At 46.0% G+C, this 27,428-nt stretch overlaps 1 protein-coding gene across 6 annotated transcripts in view; it reads left to right on the top strand.

Annotated features, from left to right (window-relative positions):
- The window catches only part of ATXN1 (ataxin 1), a 230,247-nt gene extending 202,842 nt beyond the window's left edge, over positions 1–27,405 (top strand). For all 6 annotated transcript variants that reach the window (XM_026842212.1, XM_026842211.1, XM_026842214.1 and 3 more), the window contains 2 exons: positions 16,861–18,901; positions 26,245–27,405. In XM_026842212.1, coding sequence (XP_026698013.1) covers positions 17,021–18,901; positions 26,245–26,775 — 2,412 coding nt within the window. In that variant the 5' untranslated portion in view covers positions 16,861–17,020 and the 3' untranslated portion in view covers positions 26,776–27,405. The remainder of the gene's footprint in view (positions 1–16,860; positions 18,902–26,244) is intronic.
- Positions 27,406–27,428: the final 23 nt, after the last annotated feature.

Raw genomic sequence — 27,428 nt, 5'->3', positions numbered from 1 at the left:
AGAAGTAAAATTAGGCCCGCACTTGCTGAAATCTTTGACATACTGTTTTACAAGGGAAGTCTCTAAAAGTCTGGTTTGCTCTTACAGTTGTTTTCATAGGCACATTGCTTGTGTGCTATGGCTGTGATTTGGCTTATTAATAAATTCCTGGTGTAAGGAAGGTCTGATCTTGTTCCCATTGGAATAAACACATTCTAATATTAAAGGAGCAAGACTTTAGGTAGTAAGTCTTAAAAAGTGTTTTATTGGTTTTATTATCTGACCAGAATCATCCTGGTTGTGTTGGCTTCTCTGCATCTAATGTCTCCCAGGCCACATTCTGCAGGTATGAAGAAAAAGGAGAGGTTGTCATGCATCAGATCTTCTCTTTAAAGATTATACTTAAATACCGTTAAATCAAAAACAAGTGGCAATTCACATGCGTATTTAACGTTGTTTAATCCCTGTTTGAGATCAGCAGTTTGTGTTCTTCCAGAAATTGAGTACTCACCTGCCTATGAAGCCTGGATTCTTTGAAACGAACAGAACAACCCCCCTTGCAAGGGTACAAGAAAACCCTCTCAGGAAGGCTCTTGAATTTATGAATTAATGCCCATATGAGCCTTCGAGCCTTCTCTGTGTGTTTTCCATAGGCTTGAAGTTGAGGGGTGGGAACAGACAGGGCAGAGCAAAACTTTTTCATAGAGTGACACAATAAACCCTTCATATCAATCTTATACATTTTTAATGCAAGACTGTACTAGTGCAATTCTGCTGTTCTGGGCATCAGTAAGAGGGGATGTAATCCACAGTACTTTTTTTGGCCTTTAGTAATTTTTTCCTAGAGTCAGAAATGAGTGAGTGCGCAGTCTCAGTTCTGACTCAGTCTCATGCTGTTGGTGATAGTGGCATTTTAACTGATACTGAAGCAAGGACAGAAACTAACATTTAAGAGCAAACAAGAATGACAGAAATGCTGAGAAGAATAAAGAAGAAAAATGCTAAAACAGTAGTTCAGAAAAGAACAGAGTGCGGGGAAATAATTTTAGACCAGAACTGTAGAAACAGTACTTGACCACAGACTGAAAATTGTGAAATCTGCTATTTTGTGTCAGACCAGCTTGATATGGAGTCTAAGCTGCTGAGCAAGAATTTTGCTCTAGTCTGATCCTGTGTCTTTTAATTAACCAAGGTTGTCATCCACATCTTTGAGATTTTGATCTGAGCAGGAGCTCGTCTCTGTTGGTTTGCTCAACACTCTGCGTGCAGAAAGCAGCAGCTGCTGCTGGTGATCCCGGGGCTGATTTGTCTTCATGTTCCACTGGAAATATTTCCATAAACGAAGTAAGCTGTGCGACAAGGCACCTAGTCTAATTGGAGCATTAGGAGTGTGCAGTAGGTGGTACGCAGGTGGTTTTTGTTGGTTTTCTGTCAGCTGGTAGTTTATCTCTGACATGTATAGAGTTTTGATGGATATAGGTAGTGCAGCTGCATGGAAGAGCCATTACGTGCTGGTGCAATGTGGCCGTGCTGTAGCTTAAAGTGTTTTCAGAATGCTTTGCTCCCCTTTGGGGTCTCACACAACATATACTATGAGTAGTAGTTACCACTGACCTTAGTGGGGATCCTAAGCAAGATCTGGACCTATGTGTTACAGATGAGTCACTAGTTACATTACCTCCACCTTCGTAGCTCCTCAGTGGACTGGTTTCAGCACAGTTGTGCTGAGTGGCATCAGAAAGCATAGCTGTTGAAATCACCTGCTAAAATCTGTAATTTTTGAGGGTCTTCCAACATTTTCAGTGGATAGGTGTAGCAAGCATATTCGTGTCCTTTCCAGCAGCCCGCTATTGAACTGAAATTGTACAAGGTTTTGTTGATAAAGCTGTAGCAATGCAGCCTATGTGAGAAATGCAGTTTGGATCACCTGAAGATGTCCTCAGTAGCCCACTTCTCCAAACAGCAAATTGCCAGCACAGCCTCACTTCGACAGCCAAGAAATTCTGCAGTGCCTCTTGTGTTAGCCATACTGGCAACTTTCAGCAGCAGCTCAGTCTACATATGTATAGGAGATGTGTCTTCTCTCTGCCTCCTTCCCCACTGAATGGAATGGACCAGCAACTATGGCTTCTGTTGAAATGCTGCAGCTACCTCAACCCTAATTCACCAGACAGGCCAGCAGTTCCATTCCTTCTCTTTCTTCTTTTCCCTCTCATTAAACTAGTATGGTAGCTGTCATCTCAACCTGGCTGTACATCAGAGATGATACTGTGCTGTTTCGTCAGCAGTCTGAGCTGAAAGGGAAGATTTTGCAGGCAGAATTGGACCCTTGGGGGGTGAGTTGAATGATGCCGTCACAGAAGAATAAAGACTTTTTCCAGTGCAGCTCATGGGTTTTGCCAGGCAAGAGCTAGGATGTGAATCTTCATATACATGGGTAATCAACCTGGCAGATTTTCAAAATGCTTGGGTAGGTCTTGCCCCAGCTAGGAAAGATTTAAATCTAATTAGAAATCAGAGCTAGGAGGAAATGATATTTCTGCCCATGAGAATTTTCAAGATCTCAAAGAAATGTCTCATGCTGTAATGGGAGGAAAACTTGAAAAGCTGAGGTACAGTGAAAATCAGATAATAGGTAAAAATGTTCTACAGAATTTTATAGCAAAGCCTATAGCTCTGTATTCTAGCTAGAAGACAGTTTCATTTCAAACCAAATTTCTCTTGCAGTTACAGCATTATTTAATTACACCTTCATTAAATGTTTAAAAGAAACCTTCCTTTTGGGTCCAGAAAATGGAATATTCTTTTTTCTTTTTTTCTTTTTTTTTTTTTTTCTTTTAGTATTACTGGGAAAATATTTACAAATAAAATCCAGTTTTCCACAACTGTGAATGTATTCAAACATTTTGCCTCTTAACAGATTCAGGTTTGAAAACGAGCATTTCCTAATCTCAATTTTCCTTGAAAAATTCCTACCACTGCTATTAGAAATTATTAGTTTTTACTTAATTTTAGCCCAAGGGCAACAGTGACTGTGTACCTTATTTCAGTTTTAGTTTCACTGGCCTTATAGGAGAGTGTTGTCAGTGTTTTTCCTTCTCAGGATTTGAGTAAGTTGTGACTAATTATTTTTTTTTAGTCACCCTGGTTATGTGATCTCATGGTTATTCCATATTTTTATAACATGTCCATTGTACTGAAGAGATTATGTATCATCCATCGCAGTAGTTATTAGACATTTCTAAGACATCACAGTAGTTACTAGACATTTCTAAGAAAATGTAATAGTCGTTCATAAACACAAGGAGAACAAAAGGCAGAAGAAACAGCATTAAATTCCATATCTACCACAAAGACACTACAAGTCAAAAACCACATATGAAAAAGAAACCAAACCAGATTAACAGATGTAAAGTCATTATGCATTCAGAAAAAAAAAATCAGAGTAGGCAGAGAGAGAGAGTGGTAAACAGATTAGATGCTGGAGAATCACTCAGTCCAGGACTAAACGAGTGTAAATAAAACCAGGAAAAAAAAATCCCTTTTTCTTTTTGCCATGGCTTTGGCAATGACGGCTCATGTCATCGTGGCTGCAGGGGAAGCTGCGGAGCGGTGGGATGCATCACACTTATCATGCAGCTGTTGTTTCCGAAGTTCACAAATTAGACTCCGGGTGCCTCTGTGAGCAGACTTGATTGACTGTCCGTGTTCCCTGTTTGTCCTGGTTGGAGCGGGTATCTTGGTGAGATGAGGTAGTTTTTGCAAGGGACTCCCCCTGGAGCTTTCTTCTCCCTGAAGTCTCCCTGTTGAGTTCTGCTTTGCAATGGGAGGATCTGAGCCAATTTTAACTATTTTCTTCTCTGGGAGAACAGCACTTAAATGCTGGTTTGAAGAGGAACACACAGAGGTTTTAAGCACTTAGATCCCAGGCTGAATCTCTTTCCTTTCCTCTCATTTAGTTAGAGTGCTTCTGAGTTGAGGTGGAAACTGAAATCGTGTCATTAGCGAGGTATCATTGCTTAGAGAACAAGCTTTCACACTAGGTCTTGCCTTAGCCCCAGTCTGGAAGGAGCACTTCAAAGCCCTGTAGGTAGGACCCACTGAAACGCTTTGGCAAACTGCAGTCAGATGTGTCTAACACTACAAAAGGGCTAACACGGTTTCACTGAGCACTGTGCAAAAGGCGGTCCTAGCTGGTCAGAGAGCTTTGTCAGTAGAGGATACACAGATGTGAGCCAGATTTGCTGGCATGGGCCCAAGGAGTGCCAATAAAATCTGGAACTGCACCGTCATGTATTTGTATGTGAAAGGACATGTACAGCAAGTTGTACCTGCCATGTATAACGTGATATAATGAATTTAAAAGGTCAACATCGCAGTCCACTAGTGTTAAAATAAAACTCCAGAAAGGTGAATTTCTGTGCTTAGAAAGTTGTGAAGTCCACCTTTGTAGCTGAATCATGAGATAATAGATTTTAAGTGAACAGCTAGCTTTTGATTGTCTCTGCCCCACTTTCTAGTTCAGATCAGTGGATAGAGCTAATGCCACCAGCTTTGATGGAAAAGGGAACCAACATTTCTGTTTCAGGCTGTGTTTGTATGAACAGGCAGCTGCTTGAATATACTGAAGTGTGAGGCATGTGAGCAAAGAAACAGCAAAAGTGAGTCAAAATCTCTTAAGAAATACCATTAATACATTGGACTGCAGTTCAGCATTTTGTTATGGGCATCATTTGTATTTATACTGTCAACACTGGGTGGATGAATGGAGCTACAATAAATGATATGTACAATTTGAATATTTCAGTCTGTGCTCGAGATGTGATTCTGTTTCTTCAGCAAAAAAGATTATTTTTTTTCTGCCATTTCAGGGATTAGGTAAATCCCATGAGTGATGACAACAGACAGAACTGGGACTTGCAGAACTACAGAAGGGAAAATATACTTGACACTTGTGAGAAGTGAACTCTGAGCTGGTGGTGTGGTTAGACACTCAAGCCTCATTTCACAGTGCTGAAATATTGCCTTCTCATTCTCCTGCCTTGAATCATGAAACCCCACGTTCTTCTAATGATTCTTTCAGAGGGGGAAGTGAAATGATTCATATGGAGAAGAATAATTGCTCAAACCACATCTCTTTTGTTTATCTAGACCAAACTAGAACCTCTGCCCAAGTTCGGGTCATTTGGGATGAAACACTCATAGCGTTCCTGGGCTGGTTTTCTTCTCCCACTCCCTTATGTTCCTGTCCTTCTTCTGATACCGTGCTTTAAAACTCATGTAGCTACTTCTGGTGTCAGAAATCACACCTCACTGGGTGCTCCCATGTATAGAGAAGAGGCTAAGAAGGTAGAATCTCATGGTGGTTTGTTGCCCTGATCCAGGAAAGGAGGCTGCTGCCACGAGGAAGGCTTGAGCAGCTGTTAAAGCAGGAGAGGAGAAGCTAGGCATGGGCAGAGGAGGAAGGATTTGCACTGTGTCTTGAATGAAGTATTTGTGTCAGGGATGCAAGAGAAGGGAGGTGAAGCGACAAGGAGGAACTCCAAGCTTTGGGCCCCTTTTAGAGAAGGGTTAGAGATGAGGACAAAGGTAGTGAAAGAGACACAGTGGTTAAGTGCTTGGATAATTTAAAGGCCCTTAGCTTGAGACTGAACTTGTGGTAAAAGAGGCTGACGTGAGTGTAGAGTACTTCGAGACTGCTTAGCTGATGTCCTACAGGCTTTGGAGTGCAGAAGGCCAAGGACTAAGACGCCTTTTCATCTCTTTCTCTTTTTAAAATTCTGTTAATGAAGTAAAAACATATTGAGTAGTTTTTGCTTTCTAGTCAGCAAATCCTACATGCTGTCAAGTAGCAACTGGAGAAGCAGTCTTCATCCACACTTCACTGTTCACTCACTGATGAGCTGCAATACATAATGGTCAGTTGTAGTCCTTACACATCAACAGCTGGCTCCCCAGAAGCTGTGTGTTTGCTTGTCTTCTAGGTACTTGGGTGGTCTTCAGAACGTCCACATACAGGGAAACTCAAGAAGGGATCCAGGAGCTAATCATGGACTTTTGCAGTATGGTGAGAGAGAGAGTCAGGGTCAGAGTAATGAGTGTTGGTTTGGGGTCTTTTACTTGCTTTTGCTAAGTGCATCTGAACTGCAGACTCTAGCTAAATGTTGGCATTAATATTAATGGTCATTTTTGAAAGTCTTTGTCTGATTTGCCATTTTTATCATGGTTTATGCAGTGACCATGGAAGTTCTGGGGTTTTTTTTTGTCAGAAGAGAAACAGTGACTTGGAGGCTAGCTAGAGAAGAGGCAGTTGAAGTTCCTACAGGGAAAATTTGTGCTCTCCATGATATTATAACAGAAGATGGAGGGTTGTGAGATCTGATGTGCATTACTGGAGGAAGGTGGAGAGTGTGGATGCTTCTGGGGCACGTTGGCCATATCTGTGGCTGAAGATTTGCACTGAGGTGTATTGTTTTCGTTATATAACCATAAACACTGTTTTGAAATAGTTTCAGTGCTTTGTATTTCCATGTTACTTGTATGGACTTGCTGGGAGTAACCTGCCATCCAGTATTTTTTCGGACAGGGCAGAATGAGATAAGGGGGTGAGATGCTGACTGCCCACACACTGTTGCTCGGCTTTGGCTGTGGGAAATGTAACACCTATCCCCTTTCCTTAATGCCCAGCCTGCCTCACTGCATGAAACTTCACAGTAAAGTCAGAGCTCTCTCAAGGCCTGCTCTTTGGAATAGTCATAAAGCAGCTTTCTCATAGCTTGCTGGAAAATAAATGCAGTGAAAGTCATTCTGATGACAGCTAGAGGGAAGAAATAATGTTCTTTGCAAACTTACATGTAAAGACTAAGAAAAACAAGTGCAAGAGCTGTGCAAGGGAGGGAACTCTGTATTTGATGCTTGAATGCTATATGCCTGTAGGAAGTCTTGTGTTTACTGATACAGTGGTCAAACAGAGATTTCCATTACCAATTGCTCTTAACATTGGTTGTGTGATGCTTCCTCTTTTTTTTCCTTTTTCTTTTTTTTTTCCCTTTTCCTTCTGTTCTGCTTTGTTTCTGTCTGGATTAAGCTGTGCAACGTACGGGGCAAAAGAAAGGGTAGTAGCAACCTTGCAGCAAAATGAGCTGAGTTGATCCTGCCACAATTCCACTTTTTTTAACCTAAATAATCAAATTCATTAATTTTCTGGGGAAGTACTCTACACTGCTGCCTACTGGCTGCGCCGGCTTAGGACTGCCCTCAATTCCACGATCTCCAGTATCGGTGTCTGCCCCCACTGCAGCTGCTGAGCCCTCTGTTCTTTTGGGGAGGCTGTGGCAAAGGTGCGCGTGCACCCGGGCTGCATGCAAAGCTAATGCCCCTCTCAAAGCTTGAGGGATGTTAGATTACACTTTTTCTTCCAGCTCTGCCGGCTGATGTGAGCATGCTCCTTGCATGCATGGCACTGGCTATTTGCCAGGTTTAGTGTAATTTTTTTTTTTTTTTTTTTTTTTTTTTTTTTTTTTTTGAATGAGTGAGTGAATGAATGAATGAATACCTGATTAAGTTAATGAAGCTGAGCCAATGGTGGGAGGGAGCGACTTGGCTGCTGCCTGCTCTAAGAGATCTGGCAGCACATTAGACTTGCATAACGCTTTAAAGCTCCATGCTGCGCTCCATATGAGCCACAGGAGAGGGCTGCAATAATTACTCGGCTTTTCGATTGAAACCAGCTGCAGGTAGCTAGTCATCCTTTTGTCCATTTCACTGGTGTCGGGGAGTCACTTGTCTCTGCACCACGGATTTCCAGTGGCAGATGGGTAAGATGCTTTCACAGCGGTGAGAAAGCACATTCGTGGCTCAGTGGCTTTTACAAAAGATCCATTCAGATTTCCAAGCTGTGATTCACTGGACCCACATGTCCAATGGAGGAATGTTTTTAGTTCCTGAGTTCAAAACTCCTGTATAAATAACCTTTATGGGAGCTGTGTGATCTTTTTTCTCTTTCCTTCTTCACTTGGCTGGGAGAAGGGGAGCAAAAGGTTTTCTTGTATCTGTTTCTTGTAAGAGAAGTAATTTTTAAACCCTTCCAGTTCTTTTTGATTGCTGTTTAAAGCAAGTTCTTTCTGGCAGTCCTGGATGGTACATACCTTTGTTTCTCACATACTTAAATTAAGAGTACTGGCACTGCCTGTCAGCACACCGCCTTCATTTGTCAGTGTTCCCTGCTTGAGCGCAACGCTGATGATTTGCATTCTTAGTTGGAACGGGTGGGTTTTTTAATTGCAACTGGATCCTGTGACTGTGGAGCCTGCTGTGTTGTTATAAACCTGCATTACTTCATTTTCTTTTAATTGTTTTCTGCGTTACCTTGTCAGAACAGTCAGGACAACCTTGCCCTCACTGTGCTGGCCTCAGTCAAGTGACACTGGTGATGGATTTGGCGCTCTCTGCTCATTTTATCTGCCCGCTGCAATCCCCATGGAGCAGGTGAGAGGCTCCCTTCAAAGCTGCATCAGGAAGAGTAACTGGTCACTTAGTTTTGGGGCTGCAGGGTCAGGGCAGGCATGTTATGGGGAGAGGGGTGCAGAAGAGTTGGTCTGGCTTCTTTTTTGCCCACGTGCATTAATACGTGCACTGACCCCTATGATGTTGCCTGTGTTGAGATTGCCAGTTTGAGCATCTGTGCAGAATGAGCAGGCAGTGCTGCAGGGCACATCCAAACTTAGCTGACCCTGAATGAAGAAGAAAAAAATGAATGAATTGGAGAAGGAAAGACCCGGGAGGTGGCTGGGGCAGAGGGGGTGTTGAACTCTCTCTCTGCCTTCTGCAGCACTGGGGGAGCATGCTGCATGCTTCGAGGACGGGGTGAGCTGCTAGCATTTCAGTTTAGTCAGTAGTGATGGTCAGTGATGCTGATTTGGTGAGGCACTGAGTGTGTGCTGGGGCTTGTGCAAAATTGCTTCAAGTTAAATAAAGCTTTGCTGAATGAATCTGGAGAGAAGGCGAGGTGTTGGAATCCATTTCAAGGGGAATTTAACATCAATTCGCATTTCGCACTTTACAGATGGACTAATTATAGTCTAATTTGCTAGCACGTGGAATCTACCAGAGCAGCGGTCTGCAGGGAGGACTTCCAAGGAAAGGCATTGAGCGTGCAGTTGACCTTTCCAAATCTGCCCCTAAAGCCGTGCTCTCACACTGTCCCCTTATCAGCCAGGCTTAAAGGTACATTCCTCCCCATGAGTGCCTGTGCTTATCTGTAAAATGGCTGCTCCAAGTTGGCTGCTGCTTGCTGCTGTTACTGGCTGGATCTTCAAAGGGGTGAAACGCCCCCGGTTTCTGTAATTTTTTGTGGGGGTCTTATTCATGTCTTCTGGCAGTGAAGCCAGGCGTGTCTCTAATTTGTTTTGCTGAAGAAGGAGAGAACGTTAGCGAGCATTTTCAGACACATGGAAGGAGACCTGTGTGACATATCTGCGGTGCAAATGTGTTCATACAGGCATGACAGTTTCTGTCACAAGTTAAAATGAGCGGCAAGTGGGTGTCGCTACGTTTATAGTCACTCGTGAAATTTTCAATGGAAAATTGTGTAGGCAGCTCCCATTGTAGCTGTGCACATTTTAGATAAATGAAAAACATCAACAAAGTAATTTCAGTATTATACTTGTTTATAAATGAGCTCTATTCACTCATTTAAGCTGCAGAAGCGCCTCTAGGGGATGGGTGTAAGAGTAAAGGATATCACTGTGCACTGTCAGACAAACTAGTCCTGTAAACCTGCTGTCCTGTGCTGGCAGCAGTCCATGTGGTGCAGGAAATAGAAGAATGGATGCTGCATCCAGCCACTTGCGGAGCAGCATAGTGGGATCCAGCTTTCCCTCCTCGTGTCGGTGGGGTTGAAGTAGCACTTCAAAATGCATGTGTTCGCTCCATGGCTTCTGTGCTGCCTCTGAAGGCACTGGGGATGCTGCCTTCCTCAGCATCTTGGGTTGGTGGTCCAGAGACTCCTAGCACAGCCGCCTCTGAGGCTTCAGGAGCAGGGCTTTGACAGACCTCTGTCAAGTTGTAAAAGCTTCAGTGTGCTGTGATGGTAAAATGCTGTGCTGCCGGAACGTGCTCCAGTGTCACATCTGGATCATCTCTGCCTGCAGGACCATGCAACTCACAGTCAGCCACAGCTGAAACCTCAGGCCCAGGCAGCCCCAGTCTTTCCTTTGTGGCTGCAGATAGAGGTGCTTGTCGCAGGGTCAGCTGAGGTGCACTTGAGGTGCACTTTCTGCTGTGCATCTGGGAAAGCCGTACATCAAGTTGTGCACACTCACGTGGCTTTTCCCCAGGACTCAGGCCCTTACTCGGCAGTAAATCCTTCTCCCCCTTCCACTGCAGAGGCAGGGGACTCTGCAGATCAGTGCTTCACCCTCAAAGAAATTTCACTGTAATCAGCATTGTCAGCATTTTTATCACTAAACTCTAAATATCTGACTTTGTTTCACAAAACTCTAGTTCATGGTGTCAAATGATGAGATGGGAAATTCCACTTTTAGCTAAAATAGTAAGTTTCTGGTCTTCTGGGTTGCAGGGAAAAGCTAGAGACCTCGAGCCTGAAAGGCAAACCGCAGAAGGGCAAGTTAAAAGAAAAAATAAGAAAAAGGCAAATAACCTCTGCCATTATCACTTTAAGAAATCTTCTATTTGTAAACCAGTATCATGTGTTTCAGGGACAAGAAGTAGTGTTTGACTCATGATATCTACACACCCGGGTTTGGCACTGCAAGTCTGGGGATTTCTGTGCTGGGGAACGAGGGTGCTGCCCACAGGGCGAGCTGGGAGAGAAGTGGGATGGCTGATGCACCCAGCCCTCCCAACAGCAGCCCTGCCCCAGTGTTGGCTTGCAGCTCTTGGAGCAAATACTTTCTTGCTTCCAGCCAGCCTGCCTGGCTTCTTGTGCTGCCCTCCGTAGTACCATCTTTCTGCAAAGCATGCTGGAAGAGGACGAATCGCCTTCACTAATAACTTTTTCTAAAAAAAAAAAAAAAAAAGGAAGAATCTACTCAGATCACCCATGGGACTCACAGTCCTACAAGGCTTACGTGTAGCTGCATCCTGCATGTATACACAGAAAGGTATGCTGTCCATCCAGAGCATGGCATGACTCCTACAGATGCCGAAAATATGAGCATCTTTCCTGTTGCAGAACCAGGTGATGACACCCAGATGAGCTGATGGCAGAAACCTGTAAACTTCTGAAAGTTAATTCCAACTCTTAATTCAGCAGTTAGCTTAACTAAAACCAAAGCTAATACTAGCACCATATTCTTGTGCAGCTCATCAGCACCCACCACACAAAATAACTATGTATACCTAATCACAGTGTAGCTGTAGTAAAACAGGACTACAGAAGGCACATTCCCTGCTTAAAACATGTAGATCTCCCCTTATCCTCAAAATTCAGGAACAAAGTAGCAGAAACTGATAGCTTAACCGCTGGAGTAGCTTGTCATTGAGTGAATGGCTGTCCTGGAACTCCATCATCTGTTTGTCTTTTTGGGAGTGTATCTTACGCTATTTTTGACTCCTAAATCTTCTTCTCTAAATGCTGGTACATACTTGCATCATGAAATTTCATGGGAATGTCAAGCCATTGAGCATCTCACATCCAGTGATGTGCTCACTGAGATTTGCGTATATCACTTGCTTTTTATATTGTGTGGAGGCTGTCTGATCTGACCAGGGGGGAGGAGGGACGTGCAGAATAGCTGCTTGCTCTGCAGAAACCTGTAGCAATTTGCTGCGATGGATTCCCAGAAGTATAATGAGAGCTAACGCTGCAGTGGACAATCTGTCTTGCAGATGCAGTGTTGATCAGGAATCCTTTCGTTTTGGGAGGAGAATTTCAAATTCTATTAGAGCTTTTCATGTTTCTTATTAATGGATCTCTGCAGTTGGCCCTCCTGGGAAATCTGCCAGAGAGCTGTGAAATTGGTCGGATTGGACAGTAAACTCCTATAGCTATTGTTGGCGTGTGCTGAGATGCACATGGCAAGGCTAATGAAATCTGTAGCAGTTACAACTATGAATATGTCGCTGGCAGCGGGCAGGATGTAGAGTAGGGGGGAAAGCTGCCATATGGATCTGGGAGCCAGAATGCAGCTGCGGAGCCCTCTGCAATGTCTGTTTCTTAATCTCTCTGAATCTGATCCTGCAAGATGCCTGCCTCCTTGGAGGGGAGAGGTAGGACAAAGTGCCTTCCTTTCCCAGTGATTTCCAGTGCTGCTGAAATCACCCACTCATCCTGTCGGGATGGGGTGGGCAGGCAGTTTGAGGCAGGAGCATTAGACTGCACTGCTGTAACACCCCAGACATAAAGAGCCATGTGTGAGGCTCGACTCTTAAGGATTATTTTTTTGGTGTTCTCTTTGAATATTGCATTGATGTCTACTTGCCAGGCAGAGCAATGTTTTCTAACAGAGGAGAGACCCTGTTTTTGTACTGTACAGATAAATGTGAGAATTTACTGGTCATACCTGGAGCCAGAAAGTGAAAATTGAAAAGTTGTAATAACCTGTGTGTTATTAGGGTTTGGGATCCAAGGAGCCTTTTGACAATAAGCAACTGCTTTGACTTGAATACCTCTGAAGTTGGAGGCTGATGGCTGCCCCCCGTGGGTGGTTGCTCCATGCAGTAAGGCAAACAAGAGGGTGGTCCCAGCCCTTGCTCCTGGTGGCACATGTCAGTGTGGGCTTGTTAACAACTGCGGAAAGATCAGGGACCAGAGAGGAGAGGGGACCAGATTTTTGAGGTTGTTTTAGAGACCTGAAAATGACATTAGCTACATCGTGGGACTGCAAAAAGTGCCTGATTTCTGAAGGCAGTGAAAGCCCCACCGTTTTCCTAGCCAGGTGCTGCTGTGGTTTGTGGGTCTGGCCCCAACTTCTGTGCACCCCAAGACTCAGTTTTGGGTGGTGGGACACAGTGTATAATCACGATGTGTTTGGAGGCTTGCGCTGCTGGTTTTACCTTTGCAGCAGTGAACTCTGGATGAATTAAGGAGGTCAGGCCCTCAAGCTATAACCCATAACTCTCATGAGTTTTAAATTTATTAGATGAAATAAATAGAAAAATACTGTTTTGGGAGACATAGTGAGGTTTAAAGTGCCTTGCAGAGAGGCGCTGAAGTTTTGCATGAAAAATGCACATCCTGAGCTCCAGTGAGCAATCCCTTTGGGACAGAGCAAGCCCAGATGGTGACTCCTCCAAGTGATTATTTTTCTGCCTTAAGCCTTTCCAGGAATTTGAGTGTGGGCAGGATGCCAGCGGACACTGGCTGTCCAGACGCTTTAGCAATGTTCCATGTGTACTCACTGCCAGAGATACCAAAGTCCAGCTGCTGTCCCTGATCTCTTTGTCCCCTTTACCTTCCCAGCCATAATTACACACGCGTGCACGCACGCACGCACTCAAGTGACACACACACATACAAAGCAGGAGCAAAAAATCACCTGGTGTTTGCTGCTCATTTGCATACCTCACAAATCATGATCAACAGCTCTGAAGTTAAAGAGAAAGGAAATTTTTAGAGTCAGAAAAATTACTTGGATCCAAAAAAAAGCAGCGTACAAATAACAAACCCTGCGGCACACCGCAGAAGGCAGGCATTCATCTTTCTAGGACAGACAGCAAAGAACAGTTTAACCAGGTCTTGTACCTCTTGCCTTTGAGACACTCTGTTTGGGTTGTCTCCCTTTCATTTCTTCCTGAGCAAAATCAGCCCTGTCTTATCTTTACTGTTGCTGAAACTTGAATTATGCTGAAAACTTTCCATTTTACTTTTAAGTCTTGAAGTAGAAGTAGGCTGTTTTATGCTGCACATTAGCATTTTTGCAAATCCAGTCCTGTGTCTGCTAGAGTTCAAAGTCTCACCGTGAAGTACTTGGGCTTGGAAAAGTGGGCCAGTCTTCACTGCTCTACAGCTGGCTCATCCCTTGTCTCCGTTAAGCTTGTTCATTCTTCCTAGGCTCTCCAGGAGATTTAGGGCAGTCCTTTTGTCACAAGTGATGATGAAGTCAGCCATACGAAAGATTTACACCAAAAAAACCCCTCAAAACCCAAAAGATTTAGTATTTGGTATTTTTGAAGAATGTTAGCTTTGACATTGGCAGCTACCCAAAACTCAGTGGTTCAATGCTATTTAGCAGAACAAAACCTCTGCTTCAGCTCCTGCAGAGTGAGACTTCAACAGGTTTCATGCAACTTTGCAATAATACTTCTGATGCAGAGAAGCTAAACCCAGATGCCTTGGGCTTTTGGAATGACTAGTTTTGAGGACCCTGGTTTATCTATCACAGCAAAAGAGAGTGGTCCTATTTGGTCCCACGTACAAGCTCCCTGCTTTGTTGCAGGCAGAGGGGCTAGCCTTCTGCTCCCAGCTTTTCCCCATGGCAATGTACTTAAATTCAAATTCTGAGTTTGCAGCTCATATCCATCTCCACGAGAGATCGAAGGATGGTCCGAGCCCAGTGGGAGCTCCCTGTGGCAAGGGCAATGGGACAAGCACACTGCATCGAGGCCATCCCTCCTCCCTGGTGTCCCTGGGTAGCCGCCTCAGCCAGGAGTTGCTGACTTACCTGCCAAAGCCAACTGCCCAGGGCAGAAGGCTACAGTGAGCTAAAGTTAACCAAGGATGACTGCGCAAATGTGAGCTCGGCGATTTTATTTTTAGTCAAACTTAAAAATAAAAATCTGTAAGTCATGTGTAATATAATAATTTTAGCTGTTGCCAAGACACGCTGAGCAACTGTTAGGAGGAGGGGGAAGACCCGTGCTGATATAGCGGGGACCCTGCCTCCTGGCTGCCCTCCTCCGGCCATGGTGGCAGCGCCCAGTGGATTGGGACAGGTTGGAGTAGCGGTGCCACCAGGCTCAAAGCATCACTGGCTCTTGCTCCTTTGAAGCTACCCTGAGTCCCTCTGTCCTCCTTCTTGCCTCAAAGCCAGAGAATCCACCCTGAAAAAGTGCTTTACCTGCCATGCCCCCCGGCTCTGTGGCTATTCCTGTTTCATTTTTGTTTATCAATATTTAAACAATGGAATAATTAACTTAAGACTGATTGTATCAAAACATGAGAAGGTTTGGACTTTTCCTGCAGGCTTACAGAGGCTTGGAGGACCATAAACGTAAAGAGTTCTCTTAAAGATAGGTTTAATCTTAGTCTAGTATATCTTCAAAGTACTACAGACACATATAAACATCAGGCTTATTGTTCATTAGAAGTGAGGCAGAAGGGAAAGAAATCCCCCAAAGGAATATTATTTGCCATAAGTATCATTACTGCTGCTCAGCATTCACTTTAAAGTGGGCTATATCCTATTTCCATCTTCTTTCACATCCTCTCTTAATTCTTTCTCTCTCCATTTTTCTTTCATATAATGCATGCTTTTCTTATTAGGATGCGGGTCATGCAGGGCGCACAGTTTCTCAGCACCCATTCTGCATATCTTTCAAAATAGCCAGAAATGCAGATGACAAGTGGTGGCTAGACAGGGACTGGGGAAGAGTTTCACCCTCCATAAAGTTTACTATGGGACAAGGCAAGGTAGGTTTCAGGAAGGTAGGGAGAGACTGTCAGCTGCTTTTGCTTCTTTTCAGAGTGTGTTGTGTTTTAGTTATGGTATTTTCCTTAGCAGATAATGAAAGAGTTAGGAAGACTTTGTTGACTTTGTTGCCTTTGGGTAGTTGAAGTCACCAGATTAAGTGATGGAGAGCAGAGAGCTCCAATAGTAAAATTAGCCTGAAATAAAGTTATTAACTTTTACAGTGGTGGGGGCTCCTGGTTTGGATCAGGAAACCCAAATGTGCTTTTCCAAGCAGTCCTGGTGAGGCATCCCCAGGGTCGAGTTTGCTCAGCATTCGAATGTGTGGCCATGACTGTGAGTGTGGTACCTGCAGCCTCCCTGCTCTGGCAGTCACTAAGAAATAGGAGGGTGATATCCCAACAAAGATGAAGATGGTGTCGGCACCTGGCTCCAGCCAACCCACACACAGCAGGTAGCATCCCCCAGCGCAGAGTCCTGCCTGGACACCTGAGCATGAGGTGTTAGTAGCAGAGGGAGTTCAAAGCACTGGGGAAAAAAAAACCAAAAACCCGCACATTAAAAAGCTGGCTCAGAACCATCGCTGGCTCTGGGCTGCTGCTGTAAATAGATCGTGTGGATGAGGTTCATTGCCAGACTGGTAGATGAAGGGCACATGTGCCTGTAATGAGCCGTGGCATGGAGGGGGGACAGGGGGCAGCTGCTGTCTCTGCAGCCCTGTCCAGTGTGATATGAAGTTACCCTGAGGGTGACTCTGGGGTTCAGGGGTTCAGGAGTGACCCACCATCTCCCCTCTACACCAATAATAGCTGCTTGTTGCTAATGTAAATATTTTGTGTGTGCATGTTCCTTGGGGCTCCCTGCCACGCTCCTGAGCTTTTTAGGGCATGGCAGGGTGAAGGCAACATCGTCGCAGGTGAAGGAGAGGCTGAAAGAGCGAACTGGGCACCTTAGAGACACAGAGGGTTTTTCCAGAGGAATGAGAAGGCGAGCCTTGGGAAATAAGTGACTGCTGCTAAATGTGGCAAGTTTTGGCCAGAGAGTTTCTGATCTGTATAAAATTACAATCATTTTCCTGATGCATTAGCAGACACACCCAGGACTTTTGCTGCTGTTCTCAGTGCAGCTGTCAACTGCTCCTTGACATGAGGGCAGCAAAGCTTGACCATTTTTTTTTCCCTGAGGTTTTTTCTTTTTCTTGCTTGCTGTTTTGGGGTGTCTGCTTGTTTGTTCTCATTTCTCAGTGTTGATGATATGACTCCCCCCTCCCTTGCCCATCCTCTCATTGCAGAATCCAGAGGAGCTGTCGGAGGATTGTGCTCACGGGGAGATGATTCCTCATGAAGTCACTGGATCCCTTGCAGAAATCAAATGTGACTTTCCGTTTATCAGACTAAAATCAGAGCCAGCCAGACAGTGAAGCAAGCACAGTGGAGGGGGGACGGCGAAAGATGAAATCCAACCAAGAGCGGAGCAATGAATGCCTGCCACCGAAGAAGCGAGAAATCCCTGCCACCAGCCTGCCTTCAGAGGTGAAGCCGGTCCTGCCAAACGAAAACCACCGTGCGGATAACCTAGCATGGCTCCCCAGCACACCAGGCGGCCAGGGCGGCCTGGGTGGCCGGCACCGGCCCGGGGGGACGTCGTCAGTGGAGGCGGGCTTGCAGCAGGGTTTGCACAAGTCGCTGTCTGCAGGGCTGGACTATTCACCGCCGAGCGCGCCCAGGTCTGTTCCAGCCTCCACCACTCTTCCCACAGTGTACTCGCCTGCCCTCTCCCAGTCAGGGACCCCAGTTTCCCCCGTGCAGTACACGCACCTGCAACACACCTTCCAGTTCGTCGGGCCCCAGTACAGCGGATCGTACACCGGATTCATCCCCTCGCAACTGATTTCCCCAACAGCCAATTCTGCGACCAGCGCCGTGGCGGCGGCCACGGCCGTTGCGACCACTCCATCCCAGCGCTCCCAGCTGGAGGCCTATTCCACTTTGCTGGCCAGCATGAGCGGCTTAAGCCAGCAGGGACACAAAGTTGAGCCGCACCTGGTCAGGACGCCTGGGCTGATCTCTGCTGGGTCTCCTCCACCCACCCAGCAGAACCAGTACGTCCACATTTCCAGCTCTTCCCAGAGCACTGTCAGAAACGTCTCTCCTCCAACCATCCCGGTCCCCCTGCACCCCCATCAGACAGTGATCCCACACACCCTCACCCTTGGCCCTTCTTCCCAAGTGGTGGTGCAGTACACGGACTCGGGGGGCCACTTTGTCACCAGGGATCCCCCCAAGAAGCCTGAGAGCAGCCGGCTGCAGGCAATGCAGGCCAAGGAGGTATTGAACGGTGAGATAGAGAAGAGCCGGAGGTATGGCATTTCACCCTCTGCCGACATGGGTCTAGTCAAAGCAGGCAATAAACCAGCTCCCCATCATTACGAGACCAGGCACGTGGTGGTCCACTCAAGCCCCGCCGAGTACAGCGCGCGGGATTCCTCAGGTGTCCGAGCCTCCGTCATGGTGGTCCCCAACAGCAGCACGCCCACAGCTGACATGGAGGTGCAGCAGGCCACCAACCGTGTGGCCTCTCCCTCAGCCCTCAATGACAAGGGAAGCTTGCACTTAGGAAAGCCAGCCCACCGGTCCTACGCCTTGTCTCCGCAGCAGGCTCTGGGCCATGAGGGGGTGAAGGCAGTGGCCACTCTGTCCCCTCACACCGTCATTCAGACCACCCACAGCGCCTCCGAGCAACTCCCCGTCGGGCTGCCAGCGACAGCCTTCTACGCTGGGACCCAGCCGCCAGTGATTGGCTACCTGAGCGGCCAGCAGCAAGCCATCGGGTACCCCGGCAGCCTGCCGCAGCACCTGGTGATCCCTGGCACCCAGTCCTTGCTGATACCGGTCGGCAGCGCAGACGTCGAGCCGTCGGGAGTCGCGCCTGCGATCGTTACGTCGTCTCCTCAGTTTGCAGCAGTGCCTCATGCATTCGTCACCACCGCCGTCCCCAAGAGTGAGAACTTCAGCGCGGAGCCCCTCACCACCCAGCCCGCCTACCAGGCCACCATGGTGCAGGCACAGATCCACCTGCCCGTGGTGCAGTCCATCGCCTCCCCCGCCGCCGCACCACCCACGCTGCCCCCCTACTTCATGAAGGGGTCAATCATTCAGCTGGCCAACGGGGAGCTGAAGAAAGTAGAGGACTTGAAAACAGAAGACTTCATACAGAGTGCGGAAATCAGCAACGACCTGAAAATAGACTCCAGCACTGTGGAGAGGATTGAAGACAGCCATAGCCCAGGCATCGCCGTGATACAGTTTGCGGTTGGGGAGCATCGAGCACAGGTAATGGCAACGCATGGTGGGCTGGGGGATTTGGACTGGGGTGCACGCTCTGGCCCCCCGGGTGCAGCTTTCCTCCTCACATCTCAGTCCCTTTGGATCTGTGTGGGGTTGGTTCTTTACCGTTCACATCCCTCTGTGAGACCAGCTCTGGTCCTTGCTGTGCTGCAGGAGCCATCAGGGTCACACCCATGACAAATGTAGTCTCTTGGATATAAAACAGGGTTTTTCTTGTAGCTGGAGAACCCACAGGAAGAATGACATGATCTTCATGTGTTTTGATTAAAACATAAAAGCGTGTAAGCAGTGTGAGAGGACATATTTTGCATTTTGATAGGTGATTTTTACCTTCCACACCAGAAAGCTCAGGTTAGATTCAGCTTGAGGCACAAGGCAGTGAATTTCCCTGGCTTGAAAACTTGGAGCTGCCTGGGAATGGCTCCATCACACACATAAGTTGCTGAAACACACTACAGGGTTTTACTGAGGCTTCAGCTGCGGTGGTTTAAACACTGCATGGCTTACATAAACTATGTGTTCAAGGGAAATTTGGAGAAAAATCATCTAGGTGGCTGGGCAGGCTGTGCTTCTGACCTTTGTTTCTTGTTGGTTCAGTGTAGGAAGAAAATCTGTAACTTTCCAAAGGTATTTTTAGGTTGAGAATGAGTACATACTGATCATAAAGTGTTACCCTGATGCTGTCCATTTTCTGAGTGATGTAGATTCTGCTGTGCCGAGGCTGGAGCAGTTCAGATCTACTGGATAGCGTTTTGCTTCCTAGAGGTACTCATTTTAAATAATCTTCATGCAAATCGGTTTGGTTTGTTTTGGTTTGAGTGCTGTGAACTGCATCATCTGCAGCCCTGATGCTGCACCCGCAGCGCTGGAGAACCACAATGAGAGAGAGAGAGAGAGAGAGAGAGAGAGGAGTTGGACGTGAACACATGTAGTAAAGTACCTCAGGCTGACAGTTTGTTGAAGAAAAACAAGCAGCGATGGTACCAAGAAGCAGATTACACAAAAGATTTCTTACAGTCACAGCAGTCTGTGGCTCGTCCTTCCCCAGTTGCACACACATAGTAAATCGCTACATATGCCGCATCCCCTTTCTCATGTCAAAATGTGCATTCCCCATGTGATTTTGTTCATGCATGTGTGTGCATCTGCACAGCTGATAGAAGTTGGGCCTCTGGTGCTTTCAGTATAAAGACGTGATTTTTTCCCCACTGCTCAACTCTATTTTGGTGCATCTCAGGTTTGGTGATTAGAGGAACCGTCCTTGGATCAGGACCAGTTACTATAATTTGCCCTGGTGCCTTGAATAATGAGGTTTCAAAAGTAGCAATCTCCCATCTGCAATTTTCATCTTGCTCTCATTTCTCTCCCTGCAGCCGGGCCACCAGTCTTTGCACCAGCAGAAGAGGTACAAATTAGCAGGTAGCATTTGTGTCACATCGCGTTCGCAGATCTGTCAACGCAGGCGATGTGTTGTAGTCTTGGGCGCGGGGAAGAGTGCCTTTGCAGGGGGTGGAGTGCCATCCTCTGGCAGAAAGCAAGCCGAGTCTGAGGCTGTAAAAATCCAGGGCCAGGCACACGGGTCTCACCCAGCAAAGTGTCACCTTACGGAGAAGCCTATCAGGAACGGGCTGACATCATCGCAGCCGAAATACTCCCCAGCTGTGTTTCCCACCGGGGATGCTTCCAGAATGGAGGGCGAGTCACGTAGAGTTATGATTAGAAACGGGGGTTTAATTTAGGTTTCCTGCAGATTCCAGGACTTGGGTCTCTTCCCAGATCAGCTGTGCCCTGCATAGCAGGGATGTCTCTGCTGGTTTTCCCTTGCCTGGGTTGAGAGAGAGAGAGATTGTTTCTATGTGCTTGAAATCTCTGCAACCTCACCTTCAGCTCGACGTAGCTATATGAAAGCATTTAGCCTTATTAGCAGGCATGTGGCAGTCATTAGTTGTTAGAAAATTGCCTACGTGAAGAGGGCTTAGTCTTCTCATTGAAAGAACAGTATTTAGTCATGCTGCTTTGAGCACTGTGGTGCTGCTGCACTTAAATATATCTTGACTCTGGAATACAGTGGGGATATATGTGCCTGTGTAGTGTAGCTCCACGAAGTATTTTATGACAATTAAGTTTGAGTTGCATGCATACTTCCGGAAGAAGGGAGCTTTTCAAATGGTATTATCAAGGGAGTGTAAGTTGTAAAGAGTAAGTGCCATACAAAAATAGAGTTGTTATCATTAGCTTTGGCTCACTTATGTACTCCTCCCAGAGATCTCTGGGAAGTCATTATAATATTGATGGATTCATATTTTCAAACTCTTGCACAAACATTAGCTAATTTTCTCACCAACTGAGGGACAGAGGTAGGAGATTATTTCTAACCGAGTACATACAACTATAATGTAAATAGGGAGGCACTGCGCAGCTGCTATTGTATCATATCGCTACAAGCCCACAGCTGCCCCTCCCCAAGCACAGCACTTAGGCAGAAAGAGGTCGTCCTCCCTCCTTTCCTCATCTTCCAGTCGCCTGGCAAATCCAACCCTCTTCCAGTATGGAAACCTAGAGGAAAATGAACCCACGTAAAGCTACGTGCCTTTTCAGTGGAATAATTTGCCTTAGCCCTGGAGGCATGCTAGGTTTCCATGTCACAGTATCCCTGCTCTGGATGAGGAAGAAGTCAAGTAAGTATCAACTGGACCAGAACCCAAAGTCCAGCTGTTTTTCTTCTGCATTCAAGTCGCCAAAAAGAAAAGACCTATGGATCTGCATCTCTTTGCAATTCCACATATTATTCTTGTAATAATGCTTTCATCATTATTATCTGTCCTTTCTTTTGATTCCAGGAACAAGCAGAAGCCAGTAATTCACCTCCATTGATGTTAAGGTCAAAACACACAGGAAATGCATAAAAAGTTCTCTGAAATGCATGCTTTCATCCCTGCATTTCAGTTCTAATCACTCCTAAAGTATAGCTTAAAAAGAAAAGATGAACATACAGTTCTTTATTTTTCTTCTTTAAAAAAACCAGAATCATAGACAATAGGGATGCAAAAGTCCTGTTAGAGCATCTCTTTAGTAGCCCTGACTAGTTTAGTTTAGTGCATATTTTTTTTTAGATCATCATCCAGTTTAATTCTCCCCTTACAGCTCTGTATGCACACAAACCAGTTACTTTTTCTTTACTCTGCACTCTCCCTTTCATTATCTTGGCCACCATAACAGAGACAGAAAGAGAGATGTTGACTGTGTTTGCTGCTGCAGATAAAGATCTCTGCCAGCCTCTCCCTCATGTGATTGCCATGTCTGTGTCCTCTGGTCACGGGGGCGGTGAGTCCTTGTTCCTCCGAGTGATGGGACAGCTGTGGTCTGTCTTTGGGTGCGTGTTACTGAATTCTGGGAGTGCAGCAGATAAGAGCTCATGTGATAAACTCATCAGCCAGTGGTTTGGCAGACAGAGGTAGCTCCTCTGGAGAAATGTTGGGATCATGAGGCTGTGGAGAGCAGTAGCCCCTAAGCTTAAGGCCCTGGGTGCATTTATTACAATAACAGTGTACTGAAGCTGGGCTAGATGCAGCCCTAGGGGGATGCCCATCCAGAGCACGTCACGCTGGGTAGTCCCCGTGGCACGAGGTGCTGCCTGCAGCCCTGTAAATCTCAGAAAAAATCCTCTCTTGTAAAGGCAGGTGTTGTTCAGGGTGGTGGGGACATCAGGAGTCCCAGAGTCCCAGGTGGAGTTGAAGCGCAGCACTTGCAGAGACTTCTGTCTGAGAGAGGGAAAACTTTTATTCCTTGAATCTGTTCAGTTGTTTTTTGGACCCAAGGAGTTTCTCGGCACCCGCAGCAGGGCCTTCAGCAGAGAACTCCACCGCTTAATTGCACATTGTTTCTAGAACCACTTCCTTCTCTTTGTTTCCAGCCTGCCACTCCTAGTTTCATCACATTTTAATAACATCACAGAGAAAAACACTTAATTGGAAAATGTGTGTTTACATTTATTAAAATATTCACACGAACCACTTCTATTAGTCACTTTTTGGTTTGGTGCTTCTTACATTGGTTGCAGCAGTGAGGCCCAAGACTAAAGTTGCTGTGTTTCTGAATGATGGGCTATTTTCTGGACATCAGATCTTCAGCACCTATCATGTGTGCTCCCAGCTCCAGTCAGGGTTTCCTGAGCAGTCTGAATTGCCTGTCTTACCTACTGAGTTTGGTTGAGAAATAAAATTATAAAGGGTTTTAGAAAATTGCAGATATTCAGTGGCTGCACTGAAGAGTTTTGGGTGTTTTCATGAGTCAGTCTTAAAAAAATAGGTAAACACCTTGCAGTAGAGCCTCAGCGTGCTTGAAGAGGGACCAACATTTTAGTTTCTTGCTTAACTTAACTTAGTAGTTGGAAAATTTCTTTCTCTCCTACAATAATCGTGGCAAGATACTGGAGGAGGGAGCTTCTAAAATTTTGTGTGTGTGTTTTAGTGCAGTGATCAGAAAAAAATTACGCGGGGTGTTTTTACTGAGCTTTCACACTCAAAATGTCTTTGAGTACTATTACTTGTAGTGAATGATTACCTTACCTTAAATCCCAAATTAGCTGAATCCAGAAGTGGCCAGCTAAAACAGGGCTTGATAATCCAGGAGGGAAGCGATTTCAAATTAAGAGTGGTGCATGCATACTGTGACCAAACTGTGAAATTTCCAGCATTTCACCATTTTTATTATTTGGTATTATTCATGATCATCACCAACAATTCTGGGATTTGTTTTAGTGATTGTCAGTTCAGACAAGGGTTTTGGATGTCACAATTTAAAAAAAAAAAAAAAAAGTATAACATGCAGTGGAAACCTGTTCACATCAAGAGGAACTTGTGTGTTGGTGAGGACAGTGCGCACAATCATGTATGATTCCCACAGACAGAAATAGCTTTTGACAAGGATGGGAAAGTAAAAAAGGAAAAAAAAATACAGCCATCAGGAAGAAAGAAAGAGGAAGAAAGAAAGAAAGAAAAGAAAGAAAGAAAGAGGAGAGACATAGCAATATAAAGGAGAAAGCTGTGTCAACCAGATGATCCGTGCCTGGGGAGAAGCCAGAAGCTCTGTGTAAACAGCACTTTCCATTTAAGTCCATGGGAGATACTGGATATTCACCACTTTCCCAGTCAGACCCCTTACTGAGATGCATATGTATGGAATATGATCCCAAACTCTGGGCAAATACTTTCATAGATCCTGGTGCTGGAGTTTTTCTATCCAGTGACATGGAGGGATGGGACTTTCATGGTTAACCTTGCCCCACTTTCTCCATCGTTCAGAGCATAAACCAGGCCTAGAGTCAGGTCCCTTTCCACTGCTGCTATGTGTATAGTTGTCTGTTGGCAGACGGTTCTGGTTGGAAAAGGTTTAATATGACAGAAATTGATATAATGGAGGGTATCTTGTGCCTCTAAGCTGCTCCTTTTGAAATTCCTCGTACAGTGGCTTACTATGTTGGGCAGGTGGAGTGGCAGGATAATACATGCAGTGTTATTCGTTGGCCTAGTTGCAGAAGTAGCATATATTTATAGACTTTGTAAGGTTTTTCTCCAACAGAATTGGCTGTCTCATAAACTGCAGTTGACTGCTACTGTATGGCATGGGCTTAACCAGTCGGAGGCACAGTCAACATCCAATGGGAATCTTTGGTTTCCTGGTTCTGTCCCTGAGCTGTGGGACATCCCAGATTGAGTCTTCCTGCCCAAAAGGGATGTGAAGCTGGTGGGGTGGGAGGGGAGCTACCTTGGGCCCTGCTTGCAGGGAGGGAGCCTCCAAGGGTAAGCAGCACTAGCAGGGAAGCAGCAGGGTTGCTGGGTGCCGTACTGATATTGAGTCCAAGCTCTTCTGTGAGACAGGCCGTGCAACTTCATCCCAAAGTTCACAGTATTATGAACAAAGATGTTTGAACACTGGAGTGCAATGTGCATTTAAAACTGCCTCTATTCCTTAATGTTGAAATATATTTTTAACGAGACAAAGCCATGCTCGGTATGACAGCGTTACTCCCTCCCAGGGGTGAGAGGTGGTTTCACGAGCCTGCTGTGATGTTCCTTTCAAGTGAGTCCAGGTTCCTGGAGAGAGAAGGCTCTCCAAGGCAGCTGGTATGCTCCGTGCCTGCTGAATGGCTGAGAAATGAGATGAACACATGTATTCAGGTGTTCTCTTGCCTTTTGGCCCCTACCAAACAGGGGTTACACCATCAGAGCAGGATCCTGCACCCCATGCCTGAGAAGAGCTCCAGAGGACACAGGGACCCTGGGAGCAGAGCAGTGGATATCTGACTTCAGCAGGAGCCACCCTCTTAGAGTTGCAGACCTCATTGGTGTTACACACAGCAAGTTAAAAACATATGCCAAATTTTTAAAAAGTTTTAGTCAGAATTTCCTGCCCTCGTTGTGGTGTGCTGGTGGGGGCTTGGCCCCATGGGCTATGAATCTCATGAGCCCACATCAGGTGTTTGAGCCTGCAGGCACAGCACCACGCAGCAAGCGCTGGACTGCTGATACATGTGAAGAAGGCGGGTATTTAGGTGCTTTATCATGTTGGGACCTCAAGGCACCTGGCCACTATTGGTCTGTTCTCGTGGCTATGGCAGGTCCCTGTAAGATGGTTAGATAGGATTCATAACCAGATGTGTTTTTAAAGGCTGGGGGGGCAGTGGGGGAAAGGGACACAGTGCAGAAGAGGAGACCCAGTGCAGGAACTGCAGGAAGAAGAGGTCAGGTTTACGCTCACTGACTTGACAGCTACAACTCTGCACATACTCATGGCCATGCCGTGGACATCAGCATGCCTTCAGCCATTTCATGCTGGTAAGTATAGGCTGGTTTGGTCAGAGGTGAGGATGACATTCCCATGGTCATTTAGGAAATCGTGTCAGAACTGAGAGCTTCCCTTTAGCCGTCCTTGGGTTGGAGAGTGTCTTCAGATGTGGATGACAGGCTTGAGGTACAACAAGGGGATGGCAGGGAATGGATTTTGCTAAGTGCTGAAGCTTTTTTGCCTCTTGCGCCTCTCTGAACGGCTGGGTAAAGGTAAAGCTTGATTCCCGCTGCGGTCTTGTGCTAAGAAATGCTGAGCTCAGAGAAATCGTTAACACCTGTGTGACAAGGACAGGCACGAAGTCTGGTGATCGATGTACTGATTTTGTGGAAACCAAACAGTGCTTTTACAATTCCGTCTTTATCCCTCTCTGCTGTGGCAAGTGCCGCCTGCCATGCACGTGTGTGAGGGCACACGCATGATCTCATGCTCTCCCCTCTCTCTCCCTCTGTCTCTCTCTGTTGTCACCTCTCTTTCTGCAGGTCAGCGTGGAAGTCTTGGTAGAATACCCTTTTTTTGTATTTGGACAAGGCTGGTCATCCTGCTGCCCCGAGAGAACCAGCCAGCTCTTTGATTTGCCATGCTCCAAACTCTCAGTGGGGGACGTCTGCATATCACTCACGCTCAAGAACCTGAAGAACGGCTCTATTAAAAAGGGCCAGCCCATGGACTCAGCTAGTATCTTGCTGAAGCATTCAAAGAATGACAGTCTAGCTGGAAGTAGACACAGGTATGCGGAGCAGGAAAACGGGATTAATCAGGGAAGCGCACAGATGTTAGCTGAGAACGGTGAACTGAAGTTTCCGGACAAAATAGGATTGCCTGCAGCACCTTTGCTCACCAAAACAGAACCCAGCAAGCCCCCGGCAACGAGGAAGAGGAGGTGGTCAGCCCCCGAAACACGAAAACTAGAGAAATCAGAAGAGGAGCCACCTTTGACTCTTCCCAAGCCTTCTTTTATTCCTCAGGAGGTTAAGATTTGCATTGAAGGTCGATCCAACGTAGGAAAGTAAAAGTTGTTTGGGGAAAGGAAATTAGGCTATCCCTTGTCATTTTTATCCAGATTACTGTACTGTAGACTAAATAACCCAGTATTTACATGTTATCATCTTATTTTAGGTTTATGTTATAACCTTGTTGTTATAGTTGCAGCTGGTATTATGCAGGAGACTGGTGCATATGTTTTTCCACAAGTGTTTGTCAGTGACTAGGTTTATCGAGAGCGACAGAAGGGGCAGTATCTGCTTCACACACCCTTAGTGGAAATGAATGTGTTGTCATGGCTCCTGTTTTCTAACACCTCGTGTAGGACAGGGTCCAGCTGTGATTTTGTTTTCTTTTCATCGTTGTTTTTTTGGTTTTGTTCTGTTGTTTTGGTTCCTGTTCTGTTTTTGGGGGGGGAGGTGAGGAGAAGGGAACTGTAGCAGAGGTGTATGTCACGTGTGGGGTGCGTGTGCGTGTGTGTGTGTGTGTGTGTGTGTGCACGCCAGTCCCGAGGAAGGACCGTGGCTCTGCGGCGGGTTGCTGAAGAGGTTTCCTCACCCCAGGTGGATGCTGAGGACACAACCCATGGGTGTTACTGAGAAGGATCGGACAGTCTCCTGATGTTTCCAACAACAAGCCAACTCTTACTCAAGGCTCTAATACATATATATATATATATATA

The sequence above is a fragment of the Athene cunicularia genome, assembly GCF_003259725.1.
Source record: "Athene cunicularia isolate RWA chromosome 2 unlocalized genomic scaffold, athCun1 chr2_part1, whole genome shotgun sequence".
Taxonomy (NCBI): Eukaryota; Metazoa; Chordata; class Aves; order Strigiformes; family Strigidae; genus Athene; species Athene cunicularia.
The sequence above is the reverse complement of the archived record's forward strand: the minus strand, read 5'-3'. Positions and strand labels throughout refer to the sequence as shown.